Below are 13673 nucleotides of genomic sequence, written 5' to 3'. Positions count from 1 at the left end.
TTTTACATTTTTTTTTTGCTTAAAATAATCTGTAACTAGATTATGACCTTTTGTATTCTATTAAAGAGTATAGCTTTAGATATTATTTCCAGCAGTAGGATTGTTCCTATACCTGAGAGGTTGCATTGCTGGGTCACCAACTTCCATTTTGATCAATGCTTAGTGTCAAGGCAGCGTTCCCAAGGGGAATAGCACGAGTCTCATGCATAGTAAAGCTGCTCAGTGGTGCAGAACACAACCCTGTTCAGTCAACAAAGCTGCAAGCTGGTAATCACATCCTGATTACCCTGGCAAAACAGTGTGTTCTCTTCTCTCCCACCCTCCTCCCAAAAGTTCACATTGAGAATTTACAAAACTATAACTAATGAGCTGCCTTCTACTATGGTAGGGTAGAAAATTCAGTATGAAAAACTCCCATTCAGCTTCCAAGCATGCACATTCTTCTTGAAATGAAATATAGATATCTTTTTAAGGGTCAGTTTAAGGTTAGATCATGACAAGTCAGTGATGATGCTCAGCTTGTTAGCAGTTTCCCCCTCTCTTCTTTCATCTTTCAGAACTTCATTTTCAAAAAGCTGAAAGACTTAAGGACTGAGCATGGAATGGAGGTGAATGCAATATGATTTCTAGCAGTTTATGTGGTCTCTTTGTCATTGCTGTAACTCTCATATAGAAAAACTTTGACTCATTAATTAAAAAGAGCATGAGAAAAAAGTGCAACTGGCTTCCTTTATCCCAATCTTAAAACCTGAGTTTTGGTGATTAACTAAAGGTAATCCACCACTAGCTGCAGATGATCCTTTTTTAATTCTTGCAACAGTAGTCCAGTTAAAACACTTGCCATGTGTTGAAGATATAAAAATATGTGGTGGCCTATAATCCCCTCTTGCAATCTGGTGAATATCCCTTTCTTAAAGCATATATTGAATTTATGGTGATACGATCCAGGGGCTCTTCGACTTTAAAGCACAAAGAGTTAATATTGCATTTGCAATAGCCATAGCACTTCCAAGCTTTAAGCAGGATAATTCAGACTCCTTGAAATTCTTTTTCAGCTGTTCTTTGAATTAAGTGAGCAGCAATATTAATCCAGCACTTCCGAGACTGCTGGTGCAGCACTTTGTCAGCTTCCTCAGACATATTCACAGCAATCCCACTGATGAAGTCCTGGAATTGCTTTAACAGTAGAGTGCAGTGCAACTGAAGATGTCTTGGAAAAGGGTTGTATTTTTTTTTGCATTTTTAAACAGTTAATTTCCAGACTGGGACTCTGTTCCAGTGTAGTGGCCTTTTGGGATCACTGGTACACAGTGGGGAATCCTAAAGGGAATAAACATATTCAGCAACTGAAAATAAGATGAAACCCTTTCCAAATAAATTTAACAAAAGTAAGATGGAAAGATCCTACATTTCAAAATTCCTCATTTCTAAAGCAATATTTTTGTTGCAAACATGATTCTGTGCTTCTGAGTGTATGTCTCTCTCCAAACAAATATTATGGAGCCAGACCTCAGATCTTTTACTCATACAAAGAACTCCTCAATGATGTAATTCCAGAAACATTTAGGGCTCTACCTACATAAATAAGAACTATTTCTATATGGTTTTTTTTTGTATTAAGTAAAATTTTAAGTCTAAAAGACTAGAATGTTAAGTTGCAGATTTGCTCTGTTAGTATTTTAATGTTTGATTCATGAAAAGTAAAGCAAAATTGATATTAACTGCAACATGTTAAAACTTTAGTTTTCATTGATGTTTTCAGTGCCAAGAAAAAACAAAATAGGGCTTCTTGTTAATTATTTATTGTCTTAGTTCAGCCATGTGCTTGGCCCCATGTAATAAGCAAACAAAAGGGCAGGTATTTACCCTGCACAACTTGTAAGCTGAAAAGTACACAGAGAAAACCAAACAGCTGGGAAATTGCCAGAGAGAGGAATATGCTGAGAAAGAACTTGACAGAAATTTAATTCATAGTGTAAAATCTTGCTTATTTGGATTATGTGGGAGGGTCAAAAAGCAAGTTTTTGATGGCTTTGGCTTGGTTGGTTATTCCACATACGGACGGAGAACTATAAATTTAAAATGAGAGGATCTATGGGACATTCTTTTTGGGTGACAATTTTCAAGAATGAATAGAGGGTTTCTGATACATAAGTCTATTTTTGTGGATCAAAACTTGAAACCTTTACAAAGTATGTCCATTTTAATGCATGTTCTCAATCCTATTTTATATTCTTTTGTCTCTGCCTCTTTGTGTTTCTGTGTTTCTAATCAGGTATCTAAGCGGCTGTACAGTATGGGATGTTACGAAATCTCCCTGGGGGATACAATTGGTGTGGGGACTCCTGGAAGCATGAAAAGAATGCTGGAAGCTGTTATGAAAGAAATTCCTTTGTGTGCTCTTGCTGTTCACTGTCATGACACATATGGCCAGGCATTAGCCAATATCCTCACAGCCATACAGGTAACTCAGGCTGTCATTTTATAGATGTGATACTAGTAGTCATAGTTTAATTCAAAGGCATAATTTAAAAAAAACCACCTCACCCTTCAAGAAATCATTAGAAGTGGAAAAATGCACTCACTAAACTTTCAGGAGGTACTGCTTAGACATCAGATTGTCTACAGGTATTACTGCAGTTGCTTTTATCAGAAAATTTCAGTCCTTATCTATTTATTACCTCCAATTCCATGCAAGTCACTAAGAAACGGTTATTATTATTATGTTCCATTGATTTCAGATGAAAGAAGGACAAAAAATACATTTTTTTTCTCATGCCTCAGGTTCCACTTTTCTTAGGAACATCTGTATGCTTTTTGTTCAGTAAAATTTCTATTTTGCAGAGGTTTCTAAATATAAAATAGAATAATGAATAATTGATTTCAGATGGATAATTTTAAATTATTGGTAATTATGTACATGAACAGAGTGCTCTAGATAATTTTAGCACTGTTAACATGTCCTCACTATGCTTTTTTATCAATTATGTCTTCCAAATAAGATTAGCAACACTGTATCTCATATTTAGTCTTCTTTCAAATCTGAGGCTAAATAATCAGAAATAATTAATTTCTATAAGAGATATTTTTCCCTTTGTGTTTGTCTATTTTTAAGAATAGAACACGATACAAGAAACAGACTGTGAGTTCTAATGTAGTTTTTGTAAAGGTAAAATCTTGAAAAATGTCTTAATGTGTACATGTGTTCCTAAGGAGACTTGTTTTTGCTAAACGTTACAGGATCAAAAGCTGTTTACAAATTGTAGGCCTTTATTGTTCTATTTTATACTTCATGGCATTCTCTGCTTCCTGGCAATTCAAGCAGCCATTTTTAAGGTCAGCTTCCTTTTGATTGTTGTATGTTGTTTAAAAATAACAGCAGAGTGTTAACAGCATTAGTGATTTAAGCGACAAGAAGAAACAGGGAAAATTTCACTGTGGGAGTCTGCAGGTATTTGATTAAACAGTGAATGACAAAATGTGGTACAAAAGTTCAAACTTTTACTCACACTGTTTAGTATTCACCCTTACTCACTTTTACTGTTGCAAATACGTGTATATGTACCATGGGATAAATTAATTGCTAGTTTCACAGTTAGCTTCAGTTGCAGATGTAATAGCTAAAAGCATGAAAACCCCTGAGCATGGGAGGAGTTCAACATAAAAATACTTGAAGCATTGTTTTCCAAATCTTTCCTTAAAATAATTGCTGTCATGGTGCCTACTAAACAATGGCTACTCTTTGTTAACCCCAGTATTTGTTATGATTTTTTTCTCATGTTTACCTCCTGGTCCTGTCTTTTTACTTATTAAATCAACTGTATAAGAATTAAAGGAGAAAAAGCTCTTAGGTAATTAATGTGCAGTTCAGGCTAATTAACGTGTAAATTCAAGAGAGCAATAGACCTAAAAAAAACGTATCCAGCCTTCTAAGTTTTCTGGGAAGCCAGGGGTGCCTGAGACCCACCAGAAAACTTTCTTCTGTGCACAAGTTCTGCTACAGTGCATGTCTAAAGGTCGGGTGGTTTTGGCTGAGCTGAACTTGTCATAGATTTTTCCAAAAGTCCTTGATGAAGCAGGCATTACACAGTCTCTGTGACTGGCTTTGTTCAGTCAGCTCCTTGGCTCGCTCTGAAGGTAGGTCCCTAGGCTCCTGGATCCTCAGATGCGGCCCGCACCTCACAACATCCTCTCCTGTCTCTGGTCAAAGAAACAAGGCAGCTCTAGTGGTGAATTATGGCTAAGCAATACTCTTTGTAAAACAGGGCAACTTTTACAAGTCAGGCAGATAGCAAAGTGCCCAAGCCAGTAGATCAGAGCGCCCAGGTCACTTCTAGCCCCTGCTGTTAGGCTTGCCAGTACTTTTCTCTCTGCCAAAGATGCATGAATGGCAAAGTACTGGAGCAAACCCCCTTGTCTTCAGCTCAGTCGTTTGTTTCATAGACCAGACTCTTAACAGAAGCAATTCCTTGCCCTTCCTCCTTTATGGGTCTGTGCAACCAACAGAGTATTTCACCAGGAATGAAATGTGTTTGAGGGGTTATAGAAATAATGGGCTACAATTCTTGTTTGAAAACAAGTTTAGCAGGCAAAATGCACTGTTCCTAAGACACTGCAGACTACAACTTCAGGCTGAGTACTATTGTATTGTGTATTGTATTTCCTAAGAGTGAATGACAGCTGGAAAGCCACAAATCACTCTGCACTAATTCAGGCATTGCTTCAATGGGAGAGCTCCTAAGAGTGGAAAGAGGTGCTGGTGATTCAGTAAGTGAGTTTTTACACAGATCACATTGTTCCGTGCAGGATTATACTACCCAGAATATTTTCTTTTGTTTGGGGCTGATCCAAAGTCATCTAGAACTGACAGGCCATATCTGTGTAAGAAATTAGCAGGGAAGTAGCCTTGTAATTTTAGTATTCAGTTTTATGTGTGTTGTTTTAGCAAAAGGGTAGGTAGTGAAAGATGGGAGAGAGATTAGCCAACTTTTAAAGGATAAGTAATTTTTTAAGTTGTTGAAGTGAATAAATGAAAGCATTGCCCAGAGAAAGGATATTGACTTTTGAAGAGAATCTGAGTAAAAGTGTGAGGAAATGATACTTCAGAACAAAACAGTAAACATTTACAGTAGAAACACAACAATCTTAGTTAAGTGGTTTAATATAAAAATATCAGAGTATAGAATTTAAAAAAGGGACAAATTTAGAAGATGGAAAGTGATGTGGTGATCTAGTTAGAGGCTGTGGTATTTTGAGTAAAATTACATATGTGGGTTAGCTAATGTGACAATCACAAAATGTAACTAAAAGAAGTAGTAAAACATTTATAGGAAATTGTTACAGACCTCCAAGGAAGGGTAAAAAGATGGGTCAGGAAACTTCTGTGCTGGAGGGGCCCCAGTAAGGTATACCACTGATCTAAGGAGGTTTGAGTTTTACCTTGGCAATTGACTCCTGTAGTATGTACAGAACGGGTAAGAAAGGGGAAGGTTTTTAATGGAAGTGTTACAGAACTCTTTTTTTGCATAGCTTGTCTATTTGCCAGAAATAGCTTTGTCTGTTTTTATAGCACATACCTGAACATGAGAAGAAATATGCTAAGAGGCAAAGAGGAGTTTTGGATGGCATTGATACCTCCATGAATGAAACAATTGCATGGTAATCCCATATAACTTTATGAAATTCAAGTCACTATTGTAATTGAGTAATATAAACTGATCCCTACACTACTGGTATCAGATCCTAACTTAGAGAAAACAAGCATAAAACTAACAACTTACAGGGAGCAAAGATTTTACCACCTTGTGTAATCATTTCCACCTTATTGGACACAATGACATGAATGAGATTGATGATTTGCCATGTGAAATTACTTTTTATTAGTGCTTTCTATTTCCAGAATATAGGAATTTTGAAATAAAATTCACATCTTAGAACCAGAACACAATTTAGCAAGTATTCAGTTAAACTTTCAAGGCTCACACTGCAAAATTAAAATTTGTGAATATAGGTTTTCCATTGCGAACATTGAAATATATCAACTTACAGAAAGTTTAAAATATTTAATGATATTTCATTAATGTCTATAAGATCCTTGAATTTTAAAGATTGCACCTTTTTTTTTTTTTTTTCTTTTTTTTAAATACAGATAGAAATGGCTGGTTGATGACTCCTTCCTTTGATTGCTAAACTGAATAGGTTCTAGTTATTTTGGTGCATGCGGGAGTGAATAACTAACTTCCATATTTTTGTGAATCCAGTTTACTTATGTAGTAAGGACTAGGTTCACAAGTAGGCACTCAATGTTGATATGGCTAAGTTTTAAGTGCCAGAACCAGGAAAGGAACGTAGTTGCTGAAGTTCATGGTTTATTAATTCACAAGGATCATTGTGTTGCAGAAATAGAGTTCACAATGACATGAAGGTATGGATAGCAGTGGTGGCAGGCTGAATGTGAAGAAGGCAAATACATGTGTATAACAGGTCGTGTATAGTAGTCACATATAAACTGTTACAGGTTTTCTGTTGGTGATTTGTTACCTTTTTACTGAGTTATACATACAAACACATATACAGTCACAGTTTTATCTCTTGATTTAAAAAGAAGCAACAGTGCAATTTTATGAAACTTTGATCATCCAACATGATGACTTTATATATCAGCACATTTATGTGTTATTAAAGTTCAGCATTGCATTTATCTGCCTGCAGTCTAGGTTTAACCAACAACAAAGTGTATGCACTGGCATTGAATAAAGATTTAAAATGCCTGTGGTCCAGCTTTATCTATCATTGACTCCTGTGATTATGTTCATCACTAGTAGCTCAGCAACTTCTTCCTAATGACCATTGGTAGGATCATAAATTTGCTTATACATCTCAACTCCTCTCTAAGTCATTAGCAACCTAAAATTGAAATTTCAAGATGATATCAAGGAAGAAAAAAAAAAAAAAGACACCTTATCATTCTTTATTTGTGAGAAATGCTCTCTTTTTAATTCCCTGCAAAGCGCAACATTCAGAGGTACTGTGTAGTAGGATAATTTGACTCTTCTGTTAAGAGGTAGAGAAGATAGATAAACAACCATGAAAAGTGTGAAGCCTTGCATGTAGTCATTGTGCTAGACTCGATCTAGTAATTTCTCAGCTAACAGTGAATATTAACTTTTTAGCTGAGGAAGGCAGTCTAACCATATTTTTCTGTTGCTACACAAATCATAAAGTACTGGTTTTGGGGAATTATATAGTAACTGAGGAAATGAATTTGTATGTAGTGGGCTGACAGAGTTCTTGCTTGAATAATACCTTAAATACCACTAGGATTTTCTTTTATTATCAGCAGCATGCTGGGGTACCCACTGCCTGGCAATGGAATTATTTGCATCTAAACAATTTTTTTAACAGAGAAAAAAAAATAGTCATAATAGGTTAGTTAAAATTTTGAGCTTGTACTACAGACAGGGTTTTTTTAGGCCAATAGGGAGGCATTGTATGAAATTAATGAGGTATAGGAGGCAGGAACCATAATATCTTGGCTTGTCTTTTCCCTATTTGGCATGTCACTGTGTACATCACTTTTCTTCGACTTTTTATTTGTAAAACAGGAATATGACTAATCTCTTTGAGTTTGTGAAAGGCTAATGAAATCTACTGAGGAAGAATATAGGAAAAGTACAAATTATATTTATGAAGTCTGGATTTAATCTTTATTTTTGAAATTGAAGTTTAGAAACTGAATAGATTTTAAGTTTCAAATAGAATGTAATTTTGAGATTAAAAAAAAACTAAGGTATATGAGTGGGCAAGTGGTCAAAACACATACATGCCCAATCAAATTATCTGAGTTCTGCAACAGTCTATTTCCCCTGCACAGCCTGGCATGCTGATGAAGTTATGTAGCACAGTCTGAGGGTAGGAAAGACTTGCCCTATGAAGCACTATATATTGGGATCCTGAAAAAAAGTTAATAATTTTGAATTCCTATTCTGAGGAATGCATAGAAATTGAAAGGTTTTAGCAGACCTCACATGTTTACTTTCCTCTGCTGTTTAAAAAGATCTCCTAGGAAACTGAAGAAGACTTAACAGAGATCTCCAGAAACTAATTTCAAGGTTCAGATAGGGAAACATTAGAAAAAACAGCTTGACAGAGTAGCTGTACAGGATTCAGGAAGGGCTGGTCATGCTTCAGTATTTTGCTGGAATTCTTTGAGGCAGTCACTGCCAAAGAAGACAAAGGATATACAGTGGCCATCATATGCTTTGATTTTTCAGAAAACAATTTACAGTATTCTGCACTGGAAGTTAATATTAAGGCGTGGAGGCATGTAATAAGTGGAAAGTTGGCTAAATGGCAGGAAACAAATGGAGTTATGAAACAGAATTTCTTCAAGCTGGAAAGCATCCATCAGTAGGGTTGTAGAAGTATTGGCCTGTGGGTCCCAGGGTTTTCTGCTTAAATTAGTAATTTGTAATACCATCATGCTCATGGTAAGGGCAATTGCTCTAACTTGTATGGATTAAACTTTTCAAATTTTAGATTTCCATTGTAAGAAACAGGATAGCTAGCACTACATGTGATACTAAATCTGTGTAGTATTCTACAAAAAGAAGTTTGGTAATACATATAATTTTAGGTAAAGCAAGAGATTATTTATTATAACATGCCTGTCTTTTCAAATAAGGTTCTTCCCAGAACTTTCTACTTTTGGATTTCTCTAGGAACTGATTCATCCTAGGTACTTACCAGGTATTTTCTAGTTTTGAAAGTGTAAACAATACTTCTGAATTGTTATAAAACTAAGAGCTGATAACAATAACATAAAATTCCTTAGAAAACATCAGTTTGCTTTTTTGTTTCTGTTTCCTTATATTCCCCTTTTCCTCACAGAGCCAACATAGCACTTACATAAATCTAGTAAGTAAAAAGATGAGATCATAAAATCTCAGAATCAGAATAGTTAGGGTTGGAAAGGACCTTAAGATCACCTAGTTCTAACCTCCCTGGCATGGGTAGGGACACTGATGTCTGAGCTGAAGTAGGAAAGAAAAGCATGGATAGAATTATTTAAGATTGAAAGATAACAAGACAGAGGTGGTTAAAATTGTGTGTTTGAAAGAAGATAAATTGGGGGTAAAATGTCAGGTGAATTTTGAAAAGGTACTGGACTGCAAGGTTTCTGTGAAGAAAACTTAAAAAGAAGGTATGTGCTTTAGGAAAGTAGAAAAACACTTGAGTTTTATCAAATAATATTGCTGCTATGAGCAGCTAGTTACTTCTGTAAGTGAAAAAGCATACTTCACAAATGAATAAATTAGACCTACATATGGGAAGAAAATGAAAACATAGGCATTCATACTGAAAATCTGACAGATGTTTTCCAGTATTTTCTCTGTTCTGTTTTTTTTTGTTTTGTTTTGTTTTTTGTTTTTGTTTTTTTTTTTTTTTAATAGGTACTGGTTTTATGTTGTTGCCTGTAATTTTAGCAAAATAAGCAAGCAAACAAATGAACAGGCAGTACCATTCATGTTCTTTTTTTCAGATCAGTACAAGAGAAGTAGCAAACCTAATTGTATTGCTTTCTGCTGCTTTTTGCAGGATATGCATACTATGCAGTTTCTGAGGACATGAAAGTTTCTGACCTTTCTCCTCATGCTTCAGAAAACCTTGGTAGCCTGATAGTTCACAAATAAATTCCTCATTGCCAGTATTACAACTGTTAAAATATTACTAGAGAAAGAGTTTAAAGAGCAGACTTTGTTTCAAGATTTTTATTTTTTTGAACTTTTTAGGATAGGAAAGGAAATATATTTGTTACTGTATACTGAAATAGTATATTTGCATGCACATATTTACATACGTATACCAGTAAGTAGCCTGTTTTTTTTTTATGGGTTTTGTTTTCTATTTAAATGAAACTTAGTTCATTGTAAATGATTAACACATAATAGAAATCTACATTGTTCTAATATGATGACTGAATTTCTTAAGCTTTTAACCCTAGTTGCTGAACCAACAAACCTCAGCACCAAGTCTGTTTCAGGATACTAATCAGACTAAGAAATCCTTCATCAGTTAGAGATTATTTTCCGCTCCAAATTCCCTCACTAGAGCTGTCTTGCAGCAGTAGACACAACTTCCCCTTGGTTTATAATCAAACTTGAAAATGTTTAAAAACATTTTTAAACCATAAAATAATCAATTAATTTTTCTTTACATCTCTGCAAGTTCATATAGGTGTGTCACCCTAGGTCTAAATGGAATATGGATGCAGAAATCAATGCAGCAACTAGAGAAATAAAACCTAAAATGGTTTAATTTTCTATCTTAAATCCAAAAATACTTTCTATACTAATAACATTGAAGCTGTGTATTTATAGAAAGGATGAATTTGGCCCAAATATTCTGTGTCCTTTTCTCTTTTTTCTGTGCTTTCATCCTCCTTGCAAACCTACACATTTTTCTTGGGATGCTGTTTTATTGTAGCTTTCCTAATCAAATTTTGAATTTTCCATTCTGTGTTTCCGATGCTATAAGTGGGAATATAAATTTGCACATTTGATTCTTCAGTGCCAGTGGCACATTCCAATTTCAGCTTCATTGTTTATTTTCTGATTCATTAAATGTAGAAACATTAAGGCCATACTGATTTGGTTGACCAATACCTAAAGGCATTCTAGAATTGCTTTCATTATTGTGCATCTTTATCCTCTTGTGAATGCACTTCTTCCCATGCAAAAATAAAGAGATTCAGAGAATTTACTTTAAATGATTCTTCAGTCTTGGTCAGATTCTCTTCTGCTGCATCATTCTTTAGCTGTTATATCTAGAACTATATATTTCCCTTGTAAAAGGGAAAGGAATTAATAGACTAAAAGAAGACAATTCTGTCATATTTCACCTTTTGCCTGCTAATAAGAGGCTTGCAAAGTTGTGCTTGCAAAGAAGGCATACATTGGAAGATAATCTCTATACAGACTATTAGTGTCTACCTCCCCTCTCCTTTGTTCTTTGCAAATGCTTTTTTGCCATTCTTTCCTCTGCCAGTGCTTAAGCAGAGTAAATATGGTGCTGGCAGCATGCTGAAAGGAAGGGAGAATGGTGTGAACAGATACTGTGCTTCTACATTCACCTAATCCTAACATTTTCCCCACCAGTTATGTTAATTTTTTCCCTCTCTTCCACTATTTTCCCAGTCTTTGTTTGATAGTTGTAAGTCCACATGGCCAAAGCCATAGTCTTTTTACAGACCTCCTTTTATCATCCCAACTGTGCCTTGTTTAACTTGACTATTTAAATGGCTAAGAGTCAGCATCATCCAGTTCTGAAGTGGACTGGGCAGTAATCCAGCTCTTTCTGTTAGACACAGACATTCATTTTTTTGGACTAGAAACAAATTACTTCCAAATGCTGGAAATGTAAGAAGGCTTTTAAAAAAGATTTTCAGGTGTTTATAGAACAAATTAGTATAAAATAGTTTTCAAAATGCTAAGCCCAATTTAAAATAAATATTTAGTATTTTAGGAGTTGTGAAAATATAGCACTAGAAAACTGTAGTCACTGATCTGTAGCATGCATAAAAAATACAGTGAGGGCACACTGGTGTCAGATTCCCATGCATATTTCTATTGTACCTCAATTGAATTGCATGCATAAAAATGTGGTATTTGAGGGGATTCTTTACATGAGACTACGTGGCTAGCTGTAGGCTTCATGAGATGACTGCCTGTAGCAGTCAGAAATTGAGCTGCTAACTGTTATTTTACAACAGTTTTTAATTCAAGTCCTGGAAATGAGAGTCTAGATTATCAAGATGACTGGAAAATTAAGTGTTTGCATCACTTAGGCACTCTCATTCACAGAAAGACAATCTAGTTCTCCACAGCTGTTATCTTGTCTCTTTTGGTTTTATGATGTCTTGCTTGTCTCTCACACACCTTCCAACTTTTGCAGCAAATGAAATGGGATTTCCACAAATAAGTATCTTACACAACTGGCTTACCTCAGAACTGCTTCATCTTGAAAGCCCATCCCATTCTCCCTTCTCAGCACCCCTCCCACAGCATGCATTTCTTCATCAATTACTATCTCTTCAGCTCTCACATTAATTTTAGATATGAGAATGCGGGTCTGAATAGTCTTTGCACTCCTACAGCTGCTATATCACTCCTTTAAAGTGTTCCCAGTCTCAGTACCTCTTTCCCTCTCACACACTAAGGCCAATTGCTGTGAAAAGCTTGCAGCCATAAAATCAAATTCTTACCCTCCTAAACAAGGTCAGCACTTCCAGACTGCCAACTACGAATGGTCCCTAAATGGTACTAGTTCTCAGGCTGTGCCAGAAATTGTTCAGTGGAGCACCACCTGGCCCAGGCCAAAGCTGTGCCATGGTCTGCGGCAAGGGTTGCACACATTTCCTGTCCCGATGCCATTAAGTTTGTTGGTCACAGATATATAACACAAAAGAGCACAAGTTTCTGTGTATTAATGGCACAAAAGAGAGATTTTTGCTATCATTCCTAGTGGCCATTGGAGGATGTTTCCAGAGCTGAGATTTCAGAGGTTCTGGTCAGCTCTGAGTGTGCTGATGGCATCCCTGGGGATTTAATTGAAGAGCTGTTGCAGGTCTTCCTGAAATATCTGTACCTGCATCTATTGCTGCAGCTAAGGTGCAACTCTCCACATTACACGTCTTTGATTCAAGGTGTGGGAGCATGAGAACTTGAGGAATCCATCACTACTTAGTAGCAAAAGATTGGCAGAGCTCTGGGCAGTTTACCATAGGGTCTGAATATGGAAAATGTGGGCCAGTCTTTGTAACTGACATGGCTAATGTGCCAATTTAAATACACCACAAAAATCAGTGTCTGCATTTTAAAAACAGTCAGCTAAAACATGTCTAGATTAGTACAAATTTTATGTTCATTAGACCACCCATTTGTTCCTGTGATTAAGATGTACTTACGATGATGATTCTAGGCTATATAGTTTTAGATACTTTCTAATCTAGAACATACAAGTATACCAGTAGTTGTGTATCTAGCTTTGTGTTTTCAGCTAGCCATCTTCTTGACTGACTGTGATAGTCTGATTCCTTTCACTTTCTCTTTATTTTGAGCTTACATGCTGCACACTAAAGAGGAATGTGGTTCAGTGACAGAAATAACAAAAAATATTTCAACATAATTTTTAAAACAATTCTGAAAAAAATGTTTCAAAATTTTGGTGGGGATACAATTATTCTCAGTACCTTTTAAAACAGGCTTTTTTTCAGGATTTAATTCCTTATTCAATTTTCATGGTATTTTGAAAGTAAATTATTTATATTTGAGTTGCTTGACTTGTTTTTAGAAATTCTCCCTATAATCATATTGAACTTCAGTCAGGCTATGACTCACTATACATTAGCTACAGTAAGATAAATGGCTTTTAGACATGTGTATTTTTCTACTCAATGGAAATGACTCTCCCTGTCTTTTAAACTGAATTTTTGTTAAAGTTTAACAGCAAGTGTAAAATAATGACAGAAACACTGCAGTGATTCTAAGCTTCCCACTTAGAAATTACAGTTTCTTTTCATTATCTTTTATTATTTGTGTGTGTGTCTATTCTAGTTTCTGCCTGGAAAACAGGGCATTGCATGGAACCTTTTTTTCAGACCCAACCAAGGGTCA

General features: G+C 35.6%; 1 protein-coding gene across 10 annotated transcripts in view; it reads left to right on the top strand.

The window, feature by feature from the left end:
• The window catches only part of HMGCLL1 (3-hydroxymethyl-3-methylglutaryl-CoA lyase like 1), an 81692-nt gene that overhangs the window by 44970 nt on the left and 23049 nt on the right, over positions 1 to 13673 (top strand). For 9 of the 10 annotated variants that reach the window (XR_008972746.1, XM_057414049.1, XM_057414050.1 and 6 more), the window contains one exon: positions 2276 to 2464. Coding sequence is in view for 9 of the 10 variants with exons in the window: in XM_057414049.1 (XP_057270032.1) it covers positions 2276 to 2464 (189 nt within the window). In the remaining variant the exon portion in view is untranslated. Of the gene's footprint in view, positions 1 to 2275; positions 2465 to 5569; positions 5892 to 13673 lie in introns of those variants that run through there. The other variant, XM_057414051.1, reaches the window with a different exon arrangement.

This window comes from Pezoporus wallicus, unplaced genomic scaffold (assembly GCF_028554395.1).
Source record: "Pezoporus wallicus isolate ANWC-B61680 ecotype Strahan unplaced genomic scaffold, APGP_CSIRO_Pwel_v1 contig_6428, whole genome shotgun sequence".
In the NCBI taxonomy this organism is placed as follows: domain Eukaryota; kingdom Metazoa; phylum Chordata; class Aves; order Psittaciformes; family Psittacidae; genus Pezoporus; species Pezoporus wallicus.
The sequence above is the reverse complement of the archived record's forward strand: the minus strand, read 5'-3'. Positions and strand labels throughout refer to the sequence as shown.